Here is a 26,620-nt window from a genome sequence, read left to right on the forward strand (position 1 = left end):
GTGCCTGTGACCTTTCCCTGGTTACTCCGTATCTTAAGGCTTTGTACAAAAAGCAGCAGAAAGGCAAGTGCTTGACAGGGTAGGATGTCTGGCCAAATCCCAGGAGGCTGGCAACATTTTCCATATACAGGCAACCCATACTTCAGTAAGTTTTAATAAAAAGTTTAATTAAATATTACATGCAACAGACATGAATGCTTCTTGAACTATATTCAAAGAATTGTGCAGTTTAAAATGAGGCAAAACAGAAGAGGTTTCCACAGTAGTTCACCTGCCTGTTTTGTTTGAAGACCAAGTCACATTAGAAACGTGCACATATTTACAAGAGCAGTTAGGACTATTTTACATACAACCATAGATCTTTATGAAATACAGGCAAGAGAAAAGTTACAGTCACATATACTGTATCCCAGAGTTACTTTTAGAATTTAATGCAAAAAAAAAAAAAAATTTGTTCTCCCCTGCCCCTCCAGGAGCTAAACCAGTGCATTTGCTTAGTGTCAGTTCTTCCAATCCAAAATTGTTGCCAAGAGCATGAGAATGAGTGAAGATCTTCTTCTGCAGCACCACAAGACCTTAAACTTCTTCAGGAAAAAGAATTATATATTTTGCCATTGCTCTTTCTCTCTTCTTCATATGTAACAGTTTATACCCTACCTCCCTAGAGGCTTTATTTTGAAAGGAAGCAGAGGACTTACAGTGGATAGGCAAAACACTAGGACAGCAGAGCCTGGGATTTCACAGCCTGGGCTTCTTTGGACAAAGCTTAGTCGCAAGAGCTAGAATTTCCTTTAAAATTAGGTTTAGAAAATGAAAGCTGTGAAGAATGATATTGCAGCAGCAAGAGCTGCCAATACAGATGAAGGGACATAATCATACTGGGCAAAAAGGCCAGCCTACGACTGAGGCTTTTTTATTTTTTAAGGCTGTAGAGGAAGCTGTATCAGACACTGTATGCTGAAAACAAAGCTTAGGGAGCAGGGGAGAACTTTTCTCTGTGCTATTAGAACAATAGTACAATGGCTTCCATCCAAAACAGAGCAAGGTGACATTTCATTAAGTAGTAAATAATAATACCATGAACTGAAGCCTTTTCACTTCAGTAATAATACGTGCTCTTTTCCAGGGTTCATGAGTGTTCCTTAAACTATTCATCTTCCACAGTTTGTTACCAGTAGATGGCCAGCCACCATTTTAGGTTGACTTTCCAAGGTCACCAGCTGCTGTCACAGCTGTGGCACACATGTTCTGCTACGTACCAATTCCCTCTCCTGCAAAGTTAGAGCATTTCCAATGCTAAGCACCAGACATGATACACCGTGTAGTTTTTCCCCAACTAGTTTTAGCTTTTTCCAGTGGCAAGGTACTGAAATTAAGCTGACAACTACCAGAGAACATGGTAGCCCCATGAAATGTGGCTCTTCATTAAACATTAGAACAAAGCAGGTTCTAAAAAGCTTAGATTAGCCAAAAAGGCAGCCTCTGCTGCATCCGTCTGCCTTAACCGGATGAGCTGCCGCCCCGTGGATAGACCAGTTTTGTAGCTGAGTTGGTCCATGAAGGGCTCAGACTGCAGAGCAGGGGGGAGGCAGGACAGCAGGTTCTTAGTTACCAAATCAAGGCGTGTAAATTGTCTCACCATAACTCATGCCTATCCACTTGATGGAGGTCTGGGTATTTTTTTTTAAATTACTATTTTTTTTTTAATATAGCCCTTGCAAACTGCTTCACACCTATGTAGAATTCATACTGCTACCATTAGCTGTGCAGATGCCCAGTGCTGAATCAACTCTTAGTTAAAGTGGCACAGGTTTCGGCCCTTCCACAGATCTAGAAATGAATTCCAATTTAAGATGGCAGTACTAACACTCAGTGATTTTAAGGTATTGGCAAGACCACTAATATCAGATGTAAAATTTGTTTATTTGCCAACCTGGAAATGGCTCTGTTAAACCCACTTCCATGCATTGACTACTTTACATACACAAAGAACAGGGTAGGGGGCACATCACTCACTCCATTGATACAGGTTGAAGGTAGTCGTCCATTTCATCTAGTGACAATTATGTGCTACTTTGCTCATGTAACAGTACTAGTAACTAAGGAGTAAGACCAGTTGCTTTACATTTTTGCTGCACGCCACAGAGGAGCCCCTCCCCAGTGAGAAGGATGTGCAGAATTTGTACCGTTCTGCATGTAGCCTGCACACCCCCGAGGACATCGTCTCCTCTCAGGGGCACAGAGCAGCAGTTCACGTACTGCAGCTCTGAAGAGGTGCAAGCTCAGCAGGCTGGTGGCTACAGTGCTCTTACTAGACATTGACGGGCTGGGGGGACAGCTAACACGTTAGTGGGAATATTTTCTGCATATCCTAGTCCCAGCCGTGCAGTCCCTGCAGCAGAGCACCCAACCTGATGAAGAGCTGGCAGTCATTAAATACAAATCATGGCACATCCTAGGCAGTCTCGCAGAAGTCACTTTCAGGGAGGCGTTCTCCTCGTAGCTATACAGTTTCTTCCAGTATTACAGCTGTTAAGCCACATTTTGGATCTATACTAAGTCTCAACGTTAACTAGACAGTACAAAATACTGCTGTGGGGTCCAAGTCACTCTTGGAAGGAGAACAAGCCCTACTATAATAATAACGCACTGCTAGTGGTACTGTCTAATCTCTACTTAGATAAGCCATCTCAGACTTCACTTGGTCTGCATGGTTAATCCTGCGCTTGAAGACAACATTCTTATTACAACACAGCAAAGTATTTTAACAAGATTGCATGTACAAAAGATTTACATTAAAACCACATAAAACTAACTTCATAATTAAGCTCATCAGAACCTGTATTAATATTTTGAGTGATCACACCTAGAATTTTGAACCATTTTTAAAACTGTACATCATTTTCTTGTAATATACATTTCTCTAAAAGATCAGTCTCTTGATCATTACAATAAATTTAGTGTCTCTGGTGGGTCAATAAGTGATACTCCATGGTACCTAGAGAGGAGGGAAAAAAAAGATGCAGGATATAATCTTGCTCAAGTGCTCTCTGCTGTAAAGAATAACACAGATACTGCAGCAAAGCACAATTCTCACAAGGCACAGCCAGCAGGAAACGTTTTGGAGCTCCTCAGCCACCATGCCAACACAGATTTTTAGGAGCATTAGGTACCAACTCCTGCCCACCAGTTGCAGGAATTTCAAGAGAACTCCTCCAGTGTCTACCTGACCGCTCAGGCAGCGCTTTGGGTAGTGCCGGGAGGCCTGCTGAACAGGAAGCACTGCTCAGCAAAGTGTTGGGCAAAAGCCTTGAGAAGTCTCATTGCCATTTCACTTACAGAGGCCTGGTTCGACTTCAGTTAACCCCCCCCAGCCCTCGTTAAGCAGTCACATGCTACAGCAACTCCAGCATAACTACTGGCTTGCTGCACGGCCCTACCAATACTTACTTTGTACTCTTGTACTTTTCCCGTATGGACTGTTGTGTGTGTTGTGCTGCTTTGAGGTAGGTCCTGTGTAGGTCCACTAGGCAAGGCTTGATGTGTTCAAGGGTGTAGCCTGTCACTTTGCACAGAGATTCAGGCTGAGAGAAAAGAAAAGCAAGAGGAGCATTTGAGGACGTTTGTCACACAGATGAGCTGGTAGAGGTTTTCAGCTTCCTATTAAAACTGTGCTGTCCTAGTAGGTTGAGATAAGGAGACTCTGCCAAGCACCGAGTAGCTTAATACCTGCTGCTCAGATGTCAGCAGTTCCTGTAGATTTATGGTAATCCTGAAACTCTCATATTCTTTACAAGGCAAAGCTGAAGTATTCCTTGCCCCCTTTGTGCAGGGTTTCTGCCCCCTTCCTCATCCCAAGGAAGCTGCTTACAGCTTTGAGGAGGATCCCCAGAACAGTGCCTCCACAGATGGCTCTGTGTTCCCAGGAAAGGCTCCCCACTTTTTCCAATACCCCAGGAAGCAATCCCTCGTTAAAAGGCTACTGGTGTGGAGCGGCTGCGACTGCTGCAGCCCAAACTGAGAGCACAACTTGGGCCCAGCGCTCAGAACTTCGCATAATACACCAAGCACATGTGCAAAGGCTCAGGGCATAGTGCTACGTACCCAAGTTTGTCCAGTGATCGTATAGCCTGCTAGATGAAACGCTGCAGCAGCGATAACTGACGGCAAGTATTTCAGGTAGGGATCAGCATCAATGAGAGTGAGCTCTCCCAGATACTGCAAGAAGACAAGAGTAAGAATCATCTGCTTCCGAAGGGAAGTAGAAGAGCATTCAACAGCTTCACTAGGACCATTAATTAAGCTTCCAGTCCTGCCACCAAGTGGAGGAACAGCTTTTACAAGTTTCCGCTCAGAGCTGGCCCACAGGTTTCTTCTTTTCAATTAATGCCGCTACTCTCTTCAAGACAAGGTTGACACCGATAAAAGCAGGCAGCAGCACAGAAAGAGAGCGAGTGCACCAAGCCACCTCTGGCTCTGAGCATCTCTAAACAGCAACAAAACATGAGGAGTACAATCAAAAATACTTCTTTTAGCATCTTCTGTTAGCCACTGTCAAATACTGTTCTCATGCATGCTTTTCCAGCACCGCATCTTCTCTTAGAGGCATCTAAGACCAAGAGGGAAGGGCGCAGTTTGGTCTGACCTCTGCAGAATGAGACAAAGGCTTCCACTTTTAGGAGCTCTGGTACCTGCGATACAGTCAGGATGTCAGATAACTTCAGCTGAGACTTTGTGCTCTGCTGGGAAACTAGCCTCAGGACTTAGAGCTCACTTTGAGTTAAGGGAAAAACAAAAGTCCTTTCTGCCAAATGGGTGGGCGGGTGCATGTGTGGCAATGTTAGATAGGAACGAGGGAAGTACCCAGCAGTGAAACAAACCCTGGATTAAAATTCATCAATCTTGGCCTGCTTTGAGTAAGCATTCATGCTTGGGCCCGGCCAAGTGCCAGACCGCAACATTAATGGAGTATCTCAAGCAGTAGCAACAAGACCTTTGTCTCCAGGAGTGCAGCACCACTTCTGGAGGAGCATGCAGCACACCGTGCACACACACACATGTAAAAATACCAGGAGATGAGGAAGTCTGGACAGAAGAACCCTGTGCCATTTGTTTTCTACAAATACAGATCCTGTAAGGTGCGTTAATGATTACATAACTCTCAAGCTGCACAGACCAAGCTAGTAATTCTTACCATCGATAAGCTCTCAACTTTAGCATTTGTCTGCTGATGCAGGAAATACTGAGTGAGGAACTGGTTGATTGTTGGAGCTGCCAAGTCAAACGACAAAACCTTCAAAATTAAGTGCTCCATCCTTAGAACTTGCTTCTTGTTGTAGGTGTCATCCGTGATGTAGACGAACTCTGCTACTTCAGGAGGGTAGATTTCCTCAAACTTTCTGCCATGAGAAACAGTTAAAAGCAAATATTTAGGTACTAGAGAATCAGGCAACTAGCAACATTTAATGAAAACCAGCATGCCGAATTAAATTCTGACTTGTGAAGTAGTCAGGTACACTTACTGAGTAACTTTACTGCACTCAGTTCAGTAGGTCTTGAATCACCAGAACTTGAAATTAGAGAGTGCTAAAATAGGCTGCTTTTCTAGGACTAAGCCATTTGGGACTCAGAGTTACTAAAATTCCAGAAGAACCTACTACACTAATAATTGATGCAGACAAAATTTTCTTTTATGTCTTTGTGCACATTCCCTCAAATACCATTTAGAAGCCCTTTGCTGCTGTAGCTAGAAATAACAAATCCTTGCATTAGGCCAATCTACAACGATATCCCAGAACCGTGCTTGCAGGTGTTCACATAGATTGCCAGGCTCAGAAGTAGAAAACTGCTGCCTTTTCACCTAGTGTGAAGCCCTCCCCAGTCAACCCAACTACAGGCATCAAAAACGTGATAGCCGCTAGATTTCTGCCTATATGAGAGCAGCAGAAAGACTTTTAAACTAAGGAATTTCACTTACGATGCAAGCAGCATAGCTGCAGTACCCACAAGCTGAAGTTTTCCTCTCAAAACAGACATTGAAGAAAGAAACCTATCAATGTAGTTTACAGCTAAGTGCAGGGTTTCGTTCTGCAATTTGTATTCTTCTCCAACTTCCACCAGCCAGTCCACAAGAATAGCACGCATGTTGTTTGTGATATCAGGTTGCTTCTTCATGTAGCCTATTTTAGGCTTGCATTTCACCTGTAGGTTTAGATGACAGACAAGACTGAGTTTGGACGAAGTGCCTGTAGGGAAACACTTATTTATACTCCATTTACCACAGGTAAAGAGATTTTTAACAGGTCAGAAGTAAACAATGGTAAATGTAGCATCAATTACTTCAGTTTCTGTAATCTTCCTAACTTGTGTTGAGTGCATAGCACAGCCAATTTTATCACAAGAAACTGGTCTTGTGTTCACAGCAATAAGCACAGTATTTAGCTGTTTCCACCAAGCTTTACTTTAGTCACTGTAGCAGTAACTAGTGTTTAGATTCTTTACTCAGCCCCAAATTTCTCCCCCCAGTAAGCTGCATGCAAACAAGAAAACAGGCGGCATCTCACCTCCATTTCCCTAAGGTAGGTATGGATATCACTGATATAGTCTGGCACATTATTAACGTTTGGTCTTTTCTCTTCCACTTCTGAGGTTATTGAAATATCCATAATACTTGGAGAATCTACATGGAAGATAACAGCCACATGAAAACAGGCACCGTCAGACCGCTCCCTGGCAGTGCAGGGAACTACCCTGTCCCCTAACGTGTGGATGGGGGCTCTCCACGAGCATTTGGGCTGTCACTCAACTGGAGTTGAGGAGACTATAGGGAAGCCAAAAGGTTACTGCAAGAAGCTTCCTGTTCCCCTTGCTCTTCTTTCCCCTAGGAATAAAGGGACGGAGAATGCTTTTGCAGATACGTAGTGCTCAGTGCACCCTCTGCTACCTTGTTCCTTAGATGTGCATCTTAAGGACTCAACTATTTAGACTGGAAACGGGTCAGGAGGACCAGAACTTTCCGTAGATGCAGAACTGGAGCACGACGAAGCCAGCCCTCGGGCATTCACAGGGGCACTGCAGAAGGCTGCTGCGGCGCCTCCCGCTTGTTATGTGCTGGGAAGCGCTTCCAATGCCCACACAGGACGTTACAGGGAGAAAGTTTTATCAAGCACTGCCGGAGTAAAACCCCTCCAGCTCCACGCGGGTAGCGAAGGGGGAGGCTCAACCCGCGGCCAGCAGCTGAGGGGCTGGGCCAGGCGGCGGTGCCCGGGGTTCCCGCTCTGCCCCCCGCGGGCAGCACGGCGGCGCCACGCCGCCCCGCGCCCCGGCAGGTCCCGCCCGCCCCGCACGTACCGAAGCTGAGCTCCATGGCGTTGCCCAGAGGCGCCAGGGGCCGCCGCTCCCCGAGGGCCCCGACGGCGGCCCGCAGCCCCATGCCCAGCGCTGCCTCCTCCTCCTCCTCCTCCTCCCTCCGCCGCTGCGCCGCGGGGCCGCCCCGCCGCCGCTGCTCTCCGTCGGGCTCATCCCGGTACACGCTGAAGGGCTGCGGCTGCGGCTGCTGGCGCCGCCTGGGGCCGTGCTCCCCGGCGCCCCCGGGCGCGGCTGACAGCTCCCCGCCGCCGCAAAATGGCGCCCGCCCGCCGCCCTGCTGCGCGCCCCGCAGCGGGCCCAGCGCCACGCGGGCAGCGGCGGGCGGCGGCAGCGGCCCCTTGGCGGCGGGGGGGGGCACGTTCTCCTGGTCCTCGCGGGTCTCCTGCTCCGCCAGCATGGCGCCGCGCGGCCGGCAGCGGGGAGCGCGGGGAGCGCGGGGCGGCTGCAGCCGGCGTCCCGCCGCCGCCCGGAGTGGCGCCGCGCTCTCGCCGTTCAAGCGGCCCGCGACTATTGAACGGGCCAATGGGCGCCGGGGGCGGCGCGCACAGAGCGGGCGGGGCCGGGCGGGCTGCGAGGCGCTTTATGGGAGCGGGAGGGGCGCGGCGCTACAACGCGGGGGGGGGGGGGACACGGAGCGACCGTCCCGCGGTGGCGCGGCTGAGGAGCCGTGCTCCAGCTCAGGCCGCCGCCTCGAAGAACGCGATCAGCCCGTCCTGGTCGCAGCCGTCCAGCATCTCCAGCAGGAGGGGCACTTTGGTTTTCACGTTGGTGCCTTTGAACTTGAACTTGTCGATGAAGAGGTCGGTGATCATGCCTGCAACGGGACACACGGTGGGACATCGCACCTGTTCTACCCCGCTGGGGCTTCAGAAACAACTTTTACAAACTACGTGCTTTAAACAGTGATTTTCTTTTGAACTAACCCCAAACCATCGTAGTTCTCCAGTGGGCATTTCTGATTATCTGAGACACTGAGGAGGAGGGAGCCAATCTCACGGGGCATGCAAGGAGGACTACGTTCACACTGCATAGACATGGGCTTAGTACAGGTAGCGTCTGGCAGACGTTCCCTAAGCTGAAGGCTGCATGGAGAACACCACAAAAGGTCACAATTTCCTGCACTAAATCTGAGGTTCTCCGAACATTCTCCCTTTCCATCCCACCTGCATTGTTCTGCTTTTCTGCTATTTTGTAACACTTCACCACCCAGAACTTAATCACTCACTTAACTTGTATACACTCTTAATGCCATCCTGGAATCGCACATGTTTCTCAATTGTGTCCAAAAAGCCAAGCATCATACAAATTAAAAATGCTGCCCAGCAGAAACTGTAACAGTCTCTTGCAAATAATCCTCATACTTCTCAGTACTATGCTCACGATAACAAATCAATTTCAGTAATTCTCAGGTGAACAATTCTTGAAGACCTTCAGAGAGTTCCAAGTTAACAGTGGCATAAAACAACCAGTTTTAATACATGCTGCGTTTTGCTGCCTTACCTTTAACTTTGGAGTTTCATGATCATTTACACGTTTATATTGTGCAGACATGCAGCCTTAGCTTAGCTTTGTAAGCCCACTTACCAAGTTGTTTCAATTCTACTAATGCTGACTTTGTAACTATTTCAGTAATGGGCAGTGTGCTCTCTGGACATTAATTTGCATTTAGAACAAAAAGTCAAACTGATCAACAAACCATAAAGTCTCTCGAGATGTGCAGGCTGTTTCTTGTACTCCTCAAGCAGCTGATCCGCCTCTTCCAAAATACTGCGGTATTTCGGCAGCAGGAAGTCCACATTTCCTTCATGAACTTGTAATTCCTCAAAGAGATTTTAAATCATAAAAATCAAAAGGCAGTTAAGTATAAGAACATAAAAGTAAAAAAGAAATGAAGCTTTGATTTGACAAGAGGAAGTACTTCAGAGACAAGACAATCCCCTTCTAAACCAGCAAGAGTTACTTTCAAAGAGCCTCATTTTTTAGGTCTTCTAACGAAATGCCAGATGTTACTTGTCACTTCATACACTCGATTTGCAAAATTCCGTGTATTAGAGCTTCCAGCTCCTGCCAAACAGCATCGCTCCACAGCTCTGTCCCTACAGAATCACACCTATTGAAGGCTCAAAGTCTTCACCATGCCTTCATTTTTAGGCAAAGTATATTCCTGGAAGGTGTAACACATGTTACAAGTCTGAAGGTAAAAGTAACCTCTGGAAGCATCACCAAACTCATGAGAGCAAAAGATTTTGAAGACTTCTTCTAAAATGCCCCTGGCTACTGTCAGATCAATTTAAGATGGTCAATAGGGCAGTCCTGCTGCCACCCACAGAAATACCGTTCTTTTCTAGACTAAAGGTTACGCACCTCGAGTCTACTGGGGTAATGGCTTTCATCAGGCACTACATTATTTTACTGCCTATTATCCAAAAGGTGAGTGACAAAAAAAATTTGCTGACCAAAAGAGAAACTACAAGCACTAAACACTTTCTCTAAGACGTTCAACTTCACTATTATTGCATAAGCAAAACATGCATTAAAAATAAATTCTCTATTATCTTCCCACTTGGTCAAATCAAGCTTAAGTAAAACACTTTTAGCGATAATAACAAAGATACACACAGTGATCACTGGTAGTCCTTTTTCCTACTGACTAAAGAGTTCCAACAATTAGTATTTGATTCCACCTAAAGACAAGAGATAACTGGTTGTCCATTTTCTCTCAAACCCACGCCAAATAATACACCAAAAGAGATGATAGCAAGTTTCTGACTATAAAATCCTGGTTGTTGGAGAACTCCGACAAGCTGCCTAAGTGGTACCTCCCAGAGACTAATCACTGAGGAGAGAAATAAGCAAAGATTAATAAGCAGATGGAGAAACTTCAGAAATTACGACACACTGGGATGACATTACAAAGCAAGCAAGGAAGACTTATTTAGCGTGAATGATCACCTCCAGATCTAAAAAAAAAAAAAAAAAAAACACTTTTAAAGGTTAGTGAAGAGAGACAAAAGATGGAACTGGAAAATAACAGCAAGCAAAAATTATGTTAGATGGCAAAGCTGGTTGCCTTCTACTCTCTGATTTAAGCCTCCTCAACATCAGTCAGTAATCCTACATGTTATTCACTAGTTATATGGTACAAATCGGAATTTTACTTTGAGAAGGCTGTCTCCCAGATAATTGAAGTACATGTCCTGGGAATAGGAACAGAACAGATACCCATATGACATGCATCTGACTTTAGCTATACAGCTTGGTATCTGACAACATAATCCCCACAAAAATCCTTCCACAGGAGTTCAGATACTTACTCTCAAAGCATCTATTAAGTGAACCTTCTTGGCCAACAGCTGCTGATACTCTAATTTGGGGTGGATGAGCTTTAATGTGTGCCTCACGGATTCTTCATTTATATCTAGCACAGAGTCAGGAAAAAAAAATTATTTATGAGAATATAAAATGAAACCAAGGATAATAAAACACCTAAGCAAGTTTTACCATATGATATGTTGAGATTAATCTTCCTTTTCGTAGCCTCTTTGGAAAGCACATCTTTTAGGATGGATATTGTAGAAATGTTGTCAGACTTAAAACATCCCTCACCTTTTCTATAAAGGAAGAAAAACTTCACATGAACAAACTTACAAGCACACGCATGCATCAGACTTGTCCTTATATTAAGATGTAAGATTTACAAATGAATGCTCATATTAATTAGCCTCCACATAGGTCATAATGACTCTCCATACATTAGGTGGCTGTATACACCTGTGCTAGTCTTCTCTTTCCTATTCAGGCTGTAATCCTCTCAGAGGACATTTGCTCCAGGACACAAGACAAAGCAGCATCTTTATACAAAGACAAAGCAGTTTTACAGCACTAAGGTTACCCAAGTAAGGTTACACATGGCACTAAGGTTACACAAGTAAGACTTCTGATGGTATTCATTCCTCCCAAGTTTTATCATTGCAATACTTTGAAGACAAATGGCAAGCTTCAACATCAGAAAGGAGGAAAATAATCAATCGGAAACATATTACCCTCCTAAAGCCCACAACCCAACAACTTTCTACATTAGGAGTAGACAATACATATATTAAACTGGATGCAAGCTGGAATCCATTTAAGTACAATAATTATTTTTCCCCACTCTGCAGCTCCATTTCCAGGCAGAAGTATATAATTTGCAGAAGGAAGATATAACTAATCCATTTGTGAGCAGAATATTAGCCTTGAACACATGAAACATCAGTCTAATCTAAGTTGCAAAAATAGCTTTTCAGCTGAATGCTTATTAATGTTTTTGTTTGCATGAATATTAAATGCCTTTCAAGTTATTTCTGCTCCTTAGTACAAAAAAAAAAACAACAGTACGCATCACAAAACAACTTCACTATATTCATTATTTATGTTCTTCAAATTCCAAAAAAACCCAAGCCATCATTCTAAAAACATATCAAGCCTTTCCTGCCTGGCAATTTTGGGTTTGGAGCAACTTCAGGAGAAGCCTATTAAAGATTGTAACCTTACTGGATAGTGCTCACCCTAATTAATATTTGACGATGGTTTCTATAAAAGATTCCTGTTCTCACTAACAGGAGTTTTGCTGGAGAGGGCAACAGCAGTATGTGCATGAAATGGTACTCACAGACTGGTCAAGAATGAAAAAGACGAAAAGCCAAGCACAGACGCATTGTGCTTTATTAATTGTATTTTACCTGTAAGAACTTTCAAGCTGGGTTCCCAGGAAGGTATTTTGAAAATAAAAGGTGACACTGTCTCCAGCTGGAGTCTTTTCAGGGATTTCAGGCAAGCAAAACACAACCCAAGAGTGAATTTCAGCGAAACTGAACTGGCCTTTGAGCATCAGTGTGTTCATTGGTCTATGACATCATGAAAGTAAAAAAAAAAATAAAAATCTATTAGTTACAAAGGATGTGCATTGTCAGTGCACTGGTAACCCATACGTGAAAAGAGTTTAGTTCCCAGTGGTTGTCTCTTAAATCAATACAGGGCATGAAGTCAGGAACCTTGCTAAGCAGTTGTGTAGCACAGGTCGGACATACAGGTAGTTTTCTGTATTTCAAGACTAAGAGCTGTGTGTACACACAGGTTTTATCTCACAGTAGGCACGTCAGAACTAGATAACAAACCAGTTGGAAGCTTTTGGCATATCCCATTTCAAACTGTTAAACCTGAAACTTATGTCAAAGGTAAGTAACTAACAACATAGAAAATATGACTAAGCCTCAACGGTCTCCCATGCTGTAAACCACAGATGTAACATTTATATCAAGAACAAGGCATGAAGGAACACATTTGCATTTCAAGTCAATGCATTTGGTATCAGTCCTTCAATCTTTCAGTTTTGTTTTAATGCAAGCAATACCTTGGCAGCAATACAAGATGTTAACTGAGGATAGGGAAATCAAGTAGAAATTGCATAAAATAGTAGATTCCAAACACAAGGATAAGGAAGAGAAGTCTTGGCTCAATTTTGCAGTCAAATTAACTATGGGAAAAAATTACATGAAAGGGGTGGAGAGGAGACTGAGGCCGAAACTGAAAAGACTGCGGTTACTGTCACAGGAGGGTTTCCTTTCTACCACACCCTCAGCTCTACTAATACATGGGGCTGCACTACAGCCCAGGTCAGCAAAGTGAAAAATAACCTGAAAACAGGTTAAGAACAGCAAGGAAAACAGGAACCTGTTAAATCTGCATTTTTTTTTTTCCTGAAAAAAACATAAAACCCATAAAATCCAATACAGGCTCAGAAGTGTAGGTTAGGAACGACACACGTGTATAGAGTTAAGCATTTTGACTGGACTGTGTTAGTTTTTCAACACAAAAAAGGATCAATTTCTCTTTGCAGATACCTGTCACGGTCAATAGAATGAGTTCTCTGATGAAGTGAAAGTGGTTTAATTTGGTATTGATGAACTTGGCAGGTTTTGGGTTGAATTCTTGGAGTTACGTATGCCTGAAGTGTTCCATACTGTCCTTCAATTGATCGGATCTGAAGAGGAAAAAGTAGAAACCGCAAGAAAGAACGAGAGGAAATAGATTGATTTACCAAGATTTGGAAAACTGTTGTTTATTCAAAACATATTAAAGAAAATTTGTAGATTTTCTGCAGTACTTCAAGGATATTTAAGAGTACTACATTTACTTGATAGTGTCACTATATAAAGAGCAGATCAAGAATGTTTTAAAACTAGACGAAGTGGTGTCTAATGAATTGCTGTCATAATAGTTGAACGCAGTAGCTTTTATTTTCTTATTTCTGGTTAGTTAAAATAAGGAGTCCGTGACTTGTTTTTAATTCTTCAGTGGCCCCATTACTATTACCTTTTATTTTTTTCTTAAAAAAAAAAAAAAATCATATAGCTGTTAAGGAATATGATAAAAGAAATTTAAAGTGTCAACAGAATTTAAAGGTATTGTCTATACACCATTCATCTCATCCTAACACTCAAAGTTACCCATGAGCTGTTTTTCGAAAACGAGGAGACCGGATTTAAATTCAATTCTCAGAATACCCAATAAGCAGGATGTGCGAACACACTCAAGACAGTATGCACTCTCTGTACCTCTGAAGAGGCAGCACTGCAACAATTGCTTATGTGCAGAGACCAGTTGCACAGGCTGCGCAAAGAAGCCTGTCACGTGCCAATAACTCAGGCAGAATCAACAAGAAACAGTATCCCACATATCTGGGTAGCTTTGAAACCAGGCAGAAGAGCTATTGAAACAGCTTTACACAAAAAAAAGACCAGACTGGAGTTCAAGTACAGGTGTGCTTTCTAATCTTGATTATGTCACCTGGGAGACATCCACTTCAATACGTTTTAGTAAAAATAAATTAGTAAAGAGAGTCCTTTTTGAAAATGAAATCATCACAACAAGGTTTTTGTACAGTTTGTATGTGCATATAGGAAATAAATAAATAAATAAAAATAAACAGCATGTGGCAGGTGCTGGGTAACTCACTCCTGGGCATCCACAGTGTACTGAGGTGAGGTGGCAGGAGAACCCGCGCAGAGCGGATCCATCACAACAGGATCCAAGTGCAGGAGTGGTACTACAGTGTTTTGACAACAGGCTGCACTATGCACTGCAGCAAGTTTACAAAAGTTTTCAGTGGGAAGGTAACCAAACTTTTTTTTTTTTAAATGTACTGTGAAGACTTTTTTTTTTTTTCAATTTACCGTGTTGTCAAAAAGAAACCCAACACCAACGTACCTTTAGCATAAGCACAGAACTACAGGATTTGCATCCTCTCCAAAATATAAATACTGGATATATTCCCTGGTCAGTGTAACTTCCCTCAAACACTTCTCAGGACAAAAAGTGCCAGAGCTTTCCTTCCCACACCTCGCCACTTTCAGTCCCACACAGTCTCCAGAATCAAGTATTTTCACTACTGGGGATTTCCCAACTGCTTTCCTTCTAGGGACACTCAAAGGATTTCAGGCTGTCCTCTGAAGTAATACATTTTTAGAAGCCTTTAGAAACTCTATACACAAATATAAAGGAATACTAGCCCCAGACTAGAAACTTCTCAGGAAACAAGCAGCAGCAGGAACTGGATAGATCATTTGCTCAGGTTAAGTAGTCAGTCCAGGTGAAGATCTCTCCATCCCACAGCAGAATTTCTTATGGAAAACATTTTGGAGCACTTTACCTTAAGTTCAAGTCTCGTAGTATTTGCTTGGCATCGGTAAGTTGCAAGAAGGAAATTGCTATTGGGCTGTGAACATAAAAAAAAGAGAAAAAAGAGGAAAGATAATACAAAACAGGTCTCTTATAACCAAAGACGTACCGTAAAGTTTTTGGCATTTATGCACAGCTATTTTACACAAGTTAAAAGTGAAAACTGTAACCTTCAGTTCCCTTGAAAATTCCAATTAGTTTTAATGGTGACAGAGTTTCAAAAATTTCTCTGTATACACACAAATCATCTGAAGTCTCTTTTATTCCTAAATACCACCACAAAAATTACAGATAGAAACTTTTCATCTGACGAATGCATCTGTCAGCCTTACCACTCATCTGCAGTATTATCCCAACATCCAAAAACTAAAGATCAGTAAGAAAACATAAAGGAAAATAAATCAATAAAAAGCTAAATTGAATGACAAGAAACTTAAAATAAAAATTTGATTTCTGAAAGCTCCAGGGTAGACCAATGATGTGCAAAATTCAGTTCTTGAAACCAGAATACTTCAGTGGACCATTACTAAAGACATTAGGAAAGATTTTTCATAATTCCAAGGTAGTTTCTCGATTCCCAGCTTGCCTCCCCTCCCCAAAGAAGCATCATAAATAATTCTATAAGTAATTTAGCTTATAATTATTAGATTAAAAATTCACTCAAACACACGACTCTTCTCACAGCAAAATTTTCACGCTTTAAAGTGTTTTTCCGTAATACAGTAAATAAAAAATATGATGATCTTCATCTAATTGCTTTGAAATAAACAAAGGATACTGACAAATGACAAAGACTGGAGAACAACACTGAGTGTGCCTTCAACATTCCAAATTAGGCAGGAAAAAAGTGCAACAGCAGTCACTCCCAGATCCTTTTCATGCCTATTTTGCTTTGCTCTGTGTCAAGACCTGCCACGAACACCTAATTCCGCAGTATTTCTAATCAAATTAAGCTCTCCCAAATTACCAAATAAGTAGTTTTGTTCCATGTATTTTAAGTTACAAATATATAAATACAAATTCTGTTTTTCATATACTGTATTGAGACCTTTCATCATATCATTTATATAAACATCATTATCTCTTTTGTTTCACTTACCTCAGAATCACAGCTGCTAAAACTAACAACAGCAGAATTTTTATCCACATCCAGCAAGTCTATTGGGACATCACTCTGCAGAACATATGAAGAAAGAAAAATAAAGAGCTTAAGCTCCTGCATAGCTTCTAATGCACTTATCCTCTAACTGTCATCAGTTCTTTTAATAAGGGTGATTGCTTCATCATCTATGTGCAAGTGATAAAAGCTTGGTAGACATGCAGCTTACTCCTGAAAATTTAATCCCTGAGTAACATGATCTTTCTCTTATTCTTGTATGGTGCCCTGAACTCTTGCGTGGGTGGCTTACAGCAACGTCAATATAAGATGCGCAACTTTATCTTTCAGACTTGCATGAAGTATACTCAGGGCTGAAGTGTTTCTCTGTTTTCACCAGGGGATTACAGCACTCATTCAGGAAACTAAGGATCATGTTAGATAACTATTAACAATCCTTTTACTTACACTAATACTTCTGACACAGACCACTTCTGATCTAGGTATGTTTTTACTGGAATTAAAATGAAATCTAACACTGTTTTGAAAACAAGATTGAAGTGTTTTAAAAATGATTAATTACTTGATTCGATACTGCCTTGTAACTTCACAGAAGTGCCAGGAAATACTGATAAAAAGACAACATACTTCCTAAAAAAATTAAACAGTTTTATTGCCTTCTTCAACAGCAGAAGAATACTGGGCAGAACTTTTTATTTCTTTAAAGAAAAAGCCTTAAGCTTTAAAACCTATAATAAGTTCAGGCCTAGATCAAACGATTTCATTATTCCTTGCTTAGGTAAGGAAACTGCAGATAATATAGACCTGCACATTAGCTGTAGTTTAGCATTGCTCTAGTAACATCTTTATTTTTTTTTAATTAAAAACTTAAAAATACATGCATACAGTAGTTCTCTTACACTTGTTATGGCAAGTTCACCTAACAAATTCCTCTTTCTCAGGTTTCTCTCCATGCATATCCCAAAAGAAGTTAATTCAGTCCCACTATTCTTTCTAAGTACCAAAGGTAACATTTATTTCAGCTGATGCAGCAGCAGGATGTTTTGTTATGTTTTTGTTACTTGCCAGAAGTATTTGTCACAGGTAACGTATAGATCAAATGCTGTTCCACACTGGAAGTGCACACATGGCCCATACCATTTCAAGACTAATTTTCCACTACTGAATGTACTTAAAAAGCTAGTGAGCAGCTGCACCCCTCATTTAATAGTTACTGAGCTAATTGCTATTTAAATAAGAAGGGACATGCAAGAGTAAACACAAAAATTACATATAAACCTGGTAGTACCACACGTGTTTTGGTCTACTTTGGCAAATTAATGTTGTTCTGTTCATTAAAGATTTAAGTTGCATTTGTTCCATAACAAGAATATACAAGTTACTTCAAGATTGCAAGACTATTCACATCAATTCCCTCCTATAACTCTTCAGATAGTTAAACACAAACATATACTTAACCTATTATCACCTGGCTTTTTAACCAGGAAGGCTGATTGTTTTATTTATAGATCAAGAAAGCCAACAAGAATAGAAACATGCTCACCTGTACTAGGACATTATCAATAGCTGTCTGCACCTCCAAGATGAGACTGTAGCTAGCATCATCCTTATTTAATGTAAACTTATCGTTCACGCTAAATGCAGGTACTGAAGAAACAGCAGTACTGGACTGAGAAGACTGCTGGTACTTTTCACGCTCCTGAAGTACTTTCATCTGTAAGTGTTCCAGTTCATTCCTAGAAAAGAGTAATCAGGTATAATGTCTTCAAAAAAAATTAGCAATAAAAGCTACAATAGAAATTAAGTATATTATGCTTGCAAGGCAACCATGTTTCTTTTCTGTCCACTGTTTTCCAACCAGAAGTGACCGGTAACTCCCCTTCCACATACGTAACAAAGATAAAACGAACTACATAACATGAAAATGTAGATTCTACTGAACTTTGACAAAATATATTTCCTTGAGCCACAGGAAGGAGCAACGTTTTCCTTCAAGAGGGCAACGTATTTTTAAAGATACACTAGTGACTGCTTTCCTCCCATCATTTAGAAGCTATAGATCACATGGGAGAAGGGAATCTCATCCTGCTGAAACTGAACAAGGCGGCATTACAACCTCACCACCCGAAGGAAAGACAGAAAAGAACTATGAGATGAGACTGCTGTTCATTTCTACTTTGAGAAGGCCTGGTTCTACTTCTAGATACACTAATAATACAGAAAATCTAATGAGAGAGGAAGGAAAGATGACAGCTCAGCTTTTAACACTTCAATTCTTCCATTTAAATTTATTTCTAGTGAAATTACCTTAAGGATGAAATCTTGCTCTGCATTTCTTGACTTAATTTTAGTTCTTCACCTGATCCACCTTCTCTATGGACAGGTTCTGTAGTCAGTCCTGTCAGCCAGCCTAAACCAATATATGAAGTTTATATTCCTTATAAGCTTTAAAGAAAAGTCTACACTCAGCTTTTATACACGTAGAGTGATGTTCATCTCTGACACTAGGTAGAGAGAATCAAGATTTAATTTTACCCTGTTTTGGAGGATTAACCTAGACAACGAGCAAAGAATTTTATGGTCAGTCTTAATTTACAAATTGGAAAACATAACTTATCATTTTTCAGAAAGTACTTTGAGCAATAAATACCTCTATAGCAGTTTTTTTTAATAAGTTTCATTTTTCCCACCTCTGAAAAAACCTTCTCTAATACCTTGAATAATTTGCTATTGTTAATCAGTATTATTGTTGAAAATAAAAAAAGATGTGCAATGTGAACACAGCAAACTACATATTGCACAGTGCATTTTGAGATAGAACACTGCTGGCTGAAGTGAAAAAATCTTTTGATTTTCTTAACTACACTTACTTACAAAAGCAAAAATTAATTGACTATGTCCTGAAACCTCACATACGATATGCTGACTTGATTAAATAGGTGTTTCTAGCTCCAGTTACCTCCTCTAATGAATAAAATCCACCCTAAAAGTTGATATGCCCACAGTCCTTAGCTATCCAGTTTAAGTAACAAGAAAGCCTAACACTGTGAAAACCCACAGGTGAACACGGGGGTTTTCTTCTGTGATTGATAGTTTTTTAGAACATTCCCACAGGCACTAAATAAGCCACCAAGGACTTCAGCCACAATATTGCTGCAGCCTGTCATACCAAAATAATCCATACCAGGTCACATATAAACACCTTTTAATCCTACTTAGACTATTAAAATACAAAAAACTTGAACACCTTTATTTTTTTTTTTTTATAAGTGATTGAGAATTGTATCTTGGCACGATACATCATTTTGAATTTGAGAGGTTTCAGTAGACTATTTTTTTTAGCCCTGAAGACAACTCAAGTCAGGGAACCGAGTATTTTGGCTCCCAGCAGTTCACATATGTAGTTTGTTAATTATGGCCTCTGACAGGCCAGCAGTTGGGAGGGGCTGCTGAAAATCCTCACTTGCAGAAGCTCTACTTTCTACTAAAATCAAAATCATTTCTATGCAGAGCCCCAAAAAGCTGAAATGAATGAAAAATGATAAATGAAAAAAAAAGCATATCTATCAACACTTTTAATACTACAAAAAAAAACAAATTCCTTCGGACATAAGACATTTATGTCATCATAGGCAGCAGTCTACACTAGAGAATAACGTATCACTGTGTTACAGTGTAGAACACATTATAAATATCTTCAAATATATTTTAAGTGGAGGAAAGATTTTTTGAAGTGGAAAGATCTCTCTGAATTTACTATTTACAACAAAACATTATCCCGGTTCCCATCAGGACAGAATTTTGAGATACGAGCTGCACTAACGACACAGTTTGCTTCATTTTTATCACATCACCAAATCCATATCTTATTGGAATAAATGATACAAAGCTTACCTGAATACGTGGATGCTAAAACTTCATCATACCCATCTTTTCCTACACAGCCACCCTGGATTGATGCAATGCTCTCTGATAAAGCCTTCAAATAAATACATTCAAGCAGAAAGAAATATCACTGCACTTGTTTTAGAAGTTTGTGGGTTTTTTTGTGGGAACTTTAAAGGCTTCTCTCCTCCTTTTACCTGCACCACAAAATACCTACATAGATGCAGAGTATCTAGATCCACAAAGGAGTAAGCTAGCTGGTAACTATTACAGATAAATCTAGATTTTTTAAGAAATGCATTCTGATTCTACTCTGCATGACACAGACAGTAAAAGGTAGGTTAAAGCAAAACCCTGATGGACAATATCTTTGCAGCACGAATTAGCAGTCTGACTGAAGGCTGAAGTCATCACTGTGGATCAAATCCAGTATTTCAACAATTCAAACCAAAGAAATTACACTCAGTAAAGTCCTAACAGCTAACACATTACTATTTTATAAGCAAAACAGACCACATGCAATATGGTGTTGCCTTTTTTTTCCCCTGAGAGAGAAGCACCGTATTAGGTTTCACTCAGTAGCTTTAGCAGTTAGAAGAGCCAGAGCTTTAATATATCCTCCACACAACTTTGATTTTTGCTGTAATCAAGACCATTTCCATTTCTGTTTCTTAAATATTAGCATAGTGCTACAAAGTTTGTGGTGTCAGCATTACAGAGCATATCAAATTAAAAGCAAAAACCAAAAAATACATTTTAGCAGTAGTAATCTTGTAAATACTTGAAGCTTTGAAATCCAGAGTTTTGAAATTAATTTTTCCAGCAAAGAAGAGAATAATGAATGTGGGCCTACATAATCATATCGAAGGACAGGCTCATCTACACTCTCAAAGCTGTAGATTTCCAGCACTCCATCATCTCGTCCAATAAGTAATTCTTTAACTCCATCTCCCAGAATGTCAAAACTATCAATACACAGGATACCTAATGGAAAAGGAAACAAAGTCTTTATTTTGTCTTCATTGTTTACGACACAGTAATATCCCGGCTAAACTACACAGAAATTCTTGGTTGGCTTTATCGATGCTATTTCCGAAAGGGTCCACTAGAGGGCTGAAGTCTCTCATGAGTGCCTGAGGTTCCCGATCATGAAGCGGGTTTTAAGGCAACCAAAAATACTACAGTTCCCTCGTGAGAAGCAATGAACAGACCCCCTTCTACTGTTCAAACAGCTCACTTCTGAAGGGTTTAGCACCCCACTTTAAATTTTTCTCCGGATTAAGTATTTGTCTGTCCAACTTTGCCAGCTGAAGAGGCAAGCAGTCAGCCTCCTACAGCTGACAGAAAGCCCCTCGTAAATGGACTGCTGCGAATTCTAATTCTGGCTGAAGAGACAGACACAGGGTTCAGGCCTGTGTGTACATGGGTTAAGTTTGTGCTGCTACATGTCATCTTAGTGGAAAAACCCACAAGCAGGCCATAACAACAACAACTAATCATGGCTGGACTGGACACAAAGATAGGGTCTGGAAGAAGGAGAAAGCAGCACAAGATTTTGTACAAAAAATGAGATGGAATTTAACTTTTATGACTCGTTCCTATTCCATATGAAAAGCAAGGACATACTAAGAGGCATTTTAAGAAAATAGATTACCAATATATTTCATGAGATCATTAAATTTAAGAAAAAACATCTATCCCTGCTCTCCTTTACAAAGGAATAACTACTAACACATGCTGCAAAAGCAGCATATCAAGGCTAAAATGGGGAAAATATTGCACCATGCCCTAACAAGTTACATCACATTACGGAGCTTTAAGGAGGGCCTTATTCCATCTTCAGACAAAAATCCTAATAATGGCTTTGTTTTGGACATCTTCCACAGAAGATGCTAACATTGAATCTGAAGGGACTTTGAAGGCCACTGCATATCTGAAAATATCTGGCAGGTGTATTTGCATTCAAAATAGTCACCAAAATTATAAAAACCTCAAGTGATCATACAAATAAACTGTTTTACAAATGGCACTTTAAAATTATATTTAAAAATAAAAGTATACCGAAGTACAGAAAACCCAATGCAAGACAAAACGATTAGAATTATAAGATTATCAGAAGAATTAGAGTTTATTCATTAATATCACATATCAACAAAACTACAATATACCTCCTAAGGATCTATGAATTATATTTCCTGATTATTATATTGTAATAAAACCCCAGCTGCGCCTGAAAACATACCTCCTGAGAAACCTGAGAAACATACCTCCTCTCTTTTTTTCATTTCCTATTTCCCACTTATGCACAGGAGCGGAACCGGTAATCTGGGTAAGACCTAGTTTACCATCAGAAGTTCCATATACAATTTCTTCTCCAGAATCACCTAAAATCATAAATCAAATTTAGAATAAATACCATTAAGCACACCTATTTAAAAGGTTTGAAAATATTGTGTAGTTATACTCTACATCCCATCTGGGGAAAAAGAAAATACTAATATTAATACAGTGTAACGGAATTGTCAGGCTTTAAAAGAAATGTTGCCCCTGTACTGGAGTTCTGCCTAAAAACCATTCATAATCCAATACTTTAAATTTAAGGAACAATAGGCTATTTAATTGCCTTTAGAGAAGTTGCTCATTCAGAGCACACATCTAATCGTGAATGTTGTACCAAGACTTAAGCAAATAAGAACTATTTTCCAAAACTAGACCTGAACGTTGTCAAATAACCTAACAGAAACTAAATTAAGCACCAGATTAATACACTTAAGTGATCTATATCAGGTTAGAACAGATTACCAAAAAGGATGATCAAACTATTTTAAGCCTGATCCTTCCACAGTCTCAGCTGATGTAAACTCTACTCAATATTCTCATCCATCCAGGGACAGATGGAAGTAGTGATTCTAGTCCTGAAAATCCACATGTACAAGAAACCCAATCCCAGCACTTTGGCAAGACCCCAGAAGTCCAGTTCTCCTCTTTACACAACGAGATCACCTTACATCTCACTGCTGCACTAAGAGGCTTTCAATCAAAAAACGTGAATAATATTTAGAATTAAAAGTCATGTGTGTGTATATATATATATATAGAGAGAGAGAGAGAGAGAGAATCTGTTATGTGTATGTTTATAAATACACACGTGTCAACACGAGAATCAAAATCAGAACAGATAAAAACAGAAGAAGTAATCCCTACTTCCAAACCTCCACAATAATTTTGCCAGCATCTCAACCTAAAACTACTGTACTACTCCTCCCTCTGCCTCTCAAATCTAATCTAGAGCCTCTCACTCTTGCCTAATGAGTAGAAATACTGCAACTCTGACTCAGAAACAGTGATCTTTTGCATGAAAAAGGAAACTTCAAATTCAGGATTTCTGTTACCGTCAACACAATTTTTGACCTATTTTCCATGTATGAACATTTTCTATTACAATAACAGCAACAAAAAAAGTCAATATTATTATTAAAAGTGGGTTTGGTCCTCCACTTTTCTAAATAGGAGTAAGTTATGCAAGTAACTCCAACTTTTTTTTTCCCTGAAAACTTACTAGTTGTTCAACATTTCTGTTTAAGTATATAGTACAAGATTCCAATCTAATCAGAATAGATCTACATAGATGCACTATCCTGTATCTTTGTTCTATAGACAGAATACATATGTAAGAAATGGTTTCACATAGTTTTCTATTACATTTTTAAAATCAGATTCAAAATCCAGGAAAAACGTCATTAACAAATAGAAGCTTTTAAATCTCAAAAACACACTAAAAGAACATTATTTAGTAGAGTGTACATACAAAATTCTGTTACCTCCGTTTCCATTGTTTAAAGCAAGAACAGTAGGTGGTCCAGGGACTTCGACTTCATACAGTAAATCAGATCCCTAAAGATGAGAACTATCTTGCATAAGTAAAAATGCACAAAAACAAAACAGTTTTATATATATGGCTATCTTTCATTTTTACAGATTTCCTTGTGGGAAAAGCATTTCTAAGCCAAAGCAGAGTAAAGTTTATATAATTTTTTTTTTAAGATCTTGAAATAAGTTACCAATAAAAAAAAATTATGACAAAATCTAAGAACGTCTGTCAGTAAGAAATAATTGTGTTACCATTTGACACCACTCAGACTTGCTACAAAAGTAATCTGCAAGTAAGATTTTCCAATGAATTATACTTTTAATTCCCTTGTGTAAGCACTTTCTAGGTAAAAGTGGAAAATGGACCCATTTTTTAACTACTTCCATAATGACTTCCAAAGCCTATTCGTAGCAGAGTTTTATCAACCCTCATTTTGCAAGTTTACAATCATGATTTTCTATTAAAAAGAAAAAAAAAGTACCAGCACTATAAATAGCACTGCCAAATAGGGTGCAACATGCACGTATTTATAGCTAAACCATGCTGATTCCCATAAGTATTAATCCAATAACACAGCATCAATACATAAAACAAGTATTTTAACCTGTAAAACTCTGAGGAGTCTATCCTGACATGCGAGTACCGGTGTAATGGAATTCACTTTATCTACAGGAAGGCAGAGAACATCATTGATTTTATCTCCTGATAGGTAGTAGTGTTTGTCTTTGCAGTCGCAGTAATGGTTATAGATATAGCTCGCACAAAGAAAGAGGTCTGCTCCTGAAATATGCCTGAGAAAAAGAAAACACTTCCTGTAGTGTTTTGCCAGAATATTTGCAGTGATATTCTTTTAGGTATAGTAATACACATACATTACTGCTTTGAGCCCTGCAAGCTACTTCAATTAAAATAAAAAGTTTCTTACAAATGCTAAGATTATGCGATTTCTATAGCTCTCAAATTGCATATTTTATCTACACGTAAAATCTTCAGAATATCTTTACAGAAATGCCATTAATACACTCATATTAATTTTTCTCAAACTGTTCATTACAAGGCAAGCGTCTTAAATCAAGATCAAAGAATCAAACAAACAAAAAAAAACAACAAAGGTAGCTCCTGGTCTTCTACAGCAAGGGTACAGGGACATAATACACAAAGCCAATAACGCCAGCTATGCTCATCTACATTTGCACTGATTAGAGGGCCTCCAGAAAAGCCCCAAGCCTGCATGACCTTTTTCAACTTCACAATAATTTTCTAAATTCCTTCCTTCATGTCAAGGCACAAGCTAAAGCTGGACTGACACGTAGCATTACCTACACGTACACAATATGGTTAAAAAAAATCATAAAACTATCAGCTGACAATCTGCTACAAGTATGAAACAAATACAAAATATTATACATACATAGCTTTGATATTTTCAGTGAGGTTAGTTTCAAAGGAAAGGAACTGCTTTCCTCTTTTTGTGAAACCTCTAACTTCTGATCCTGTAGCCACAAAAATTTTCTCTTGCGGCGTATTAAGAGCTCCTCCCAACTCCAATCTTGCAATTTTTTGGCCTGGCAGTGTTTTGAACACTGGCTGTAAAAAAGAAAAAAGAAAAAAAAAAAAGAAAAGCAATCACAATTTTGTATTTACGGTCATCTTTTAACAAAAAGGGTAATAAATCTGCTTTAAAATTTCTGGCAAAACTATCGATACTGCAGAGTATATACAGAGAAAAATCATCCGTATGTTTCTCTTTGGCACTGCAAAGTAACCAACCACTTTTTAAGTCAAGAAGCACAAAAAGCTGTAATAATAAATAAATTACGATTTGTTATTAGCATTACTCATCTGCAGGACAGCTGGTAGCTATAAAAAGCACTTTGTTGTTTTTGTTTTCCTTAAAAACAAACAGCCACAAGCTCTCTCTCCCTCCTGTGTGTTCCACTCTTATTCCAAAGGACATACAGATTTCTTTCCGTTTCTGTAGAGTCTTTGCGAACTGGCTACCAACCTCAAAAGGGGAATAATATATATGTAATAAAAGGATAATTTTTTATTAAGCTGAGCCTTGGGTCACAGAAGGGAAAAAGAACTGAAACCACGTAAGGCAGGTTAAAGATATAGATATAGATATATATGTAAGGGACCGTTTACACTTACCACAGGTTCTCCCTTTTTCATGCCGAAGCAGGTAACGACCCCATCCTGATCTCCGACGACCACCTTCAGTAACAGAGCACACCGTTATGCCTTACCCCCCCTCCCCAGCCCCCCAAAACCGCTGCCCCCCGCTCCCCGCTACCTTCTGCGTGGCCGCCCGGCCGGAGGCGGGGAGCAGCCGCATCGTCTTCTGCGCCGTGACCCCCACCTGCGAACACAGCGACCCTCACTCACCTCCCCTCCCCTCCCCTCCCCTCCCCGACGCCCGCAGGCGGTCGGTCGGTCGGTCAGGGGGCAGCCCGCCGGCCCTACCTGCAGGTAGTCGACGCGGGCCAGGCTGAGCTCCATGCCGCCGCCACCGCCCCAGCCGCCGTTACCGCGGCAACCCCCGACATGGCGCCGGCCGCCTCCCCTCAGCGCCTCCCCGCCGCCGCCGGGAGGAGCCTCCAGAGGGGCCGCCCCCGCCCGGTCCCGAGCCCCCCCCTCCAGGCCGGTGCCAAAGCAGC

General features: G+C 40.6%; 2 protein-coding genes across 2 annotated transcripts; both read right to left on the reverse strand.

The window, feature by feature from the left end:
* Window positions 1–146: 146 nt before the first annotated feature.
* On the reverse strand, window positions 147–7,902 carry CCNA2 (cyclin A2). The gene is made up of 7 exons (XM_048078123.2): window positions 7,351–7,902; window positions 6,564–6,679; window positions 5,978–6,201; window positions 5,195–5,399; window positions 4,105–4,218; window positions 3,451–3,584; window positions 147–2,998 (listed from the first exon to the last, which is right to left on the reverse strand). The coding sequence occupies exons 1-7, from the start codon at window positions 7,763–7,765 to the stop codon at window positions 2,947–2,949; spliced, it is 1,260 nt and encodes a 419-aa protein (XP_047934080.2). The 5' UTR covers window positions 7,766–7,902; the 3' UTR covers window positions 147–2,946.
* A 31-nt stretch (window positions 7,903–7,933) lies between these two features.
* BBS7 (Bardet-Biedl syndrome 7) lies at window positions 7,934–26,603 on the reverse strand. Its single transcript, XM_048078135.2, has 19 exons — window positions 26,427–26,603; window positions 26,257–26,322; window positions 26,115–26,177; window positions 25,372–25,547; window positions 24,565–24,751; window positions 23,911–23,983; window positions 22,357–22,473; window positions 20,943–21,073; window positions 20,099–20,183; window positions 18,512–18,614; window positions 17,748–17,940; window positions 16,187–16,261; window positions 15,059–15,124; window positions 13,251–13,390; window positions 12,090–12,254; window positions 10,870–10,979; window positions 10,683–10,786; window positions 9,065–9,188; window positions 7,934–8,182 (listed from the first exon to the last, which is right to left on the reverse strand). Exons 1-19 carry the CDS (start codon window positions 26,460–26,462, stop codon window positions 8,046–8,048), a joined length of 2,151 nt encoding a protein of 716 aa, XP_047934092.1. The 5' UTR covers window positions 26,463–26,603; the 3' UTR covers window positions 7,934–8,045.
* Window positions 26,604–26,620: the final 17 nt, after the last annotated feature.

The sequence above is a fragment of the Anser cygnoides genome, chromosome 4 (assembly GCF_040182565.1).
Source record: "Anser cygnoides isolate HZ-2024a breed goose chromosome 4, Taihu_goose_T2T_genome, whole genome shotgun sequence".
Lineage (NCBI taxonomy): Eukaryota > Metazoa > Chordata > Aves > Anseriformes > Anatidae > Anser > Anser cygnoides.

Excerpts from the sequence above, each read along its gene's own strand:
- CCNA2 (XM_048078123.2), bottom strand. The coding sequence starts at position 7,765 with ATGCTGGCGGAGCAGGAGACCCGCGAGGACCAGGAGAACGTGCCCCCC. Across the intron at positions 4,219-5,194 it reads AAGTTGAGAGCTTATCGATG|TATCTGGGAGAGCTCACTCT; the intron begins GTAAGAATTACT and ends GTCTTCTTGCAG. Across the intron at positions 2,999-3,450 it reads GAAAAGTACAAGAGTACAAA|GTACCATGGAGTATCACTTA; the intron begins GTAAGTATTGGT and ends CCTCCTCTCTAG.
- BBS7 (XM_048078135.2), bottom strand. The coding sequence starts at position 26,462 with ATGGAGCTCAGCCTGGCCCGCGTCGACTACCTGCAG. Across the intron at positions 26,178-26,256 it reads GCCGGGCGGCCACGCAGAAG|GTGGTCGTCGGAGATCAGGA; the intron begins GTAGCGGGGAGC and ends CTGTTACTGAAG. Across the intron at positions 17,941-18,511 it reads AGCAAGATTTCATCCTTAAG|GAATGAACTGGAACACTTAC; the intron begins GTAATTTCACTA and ends ACTCTTTTCTAG.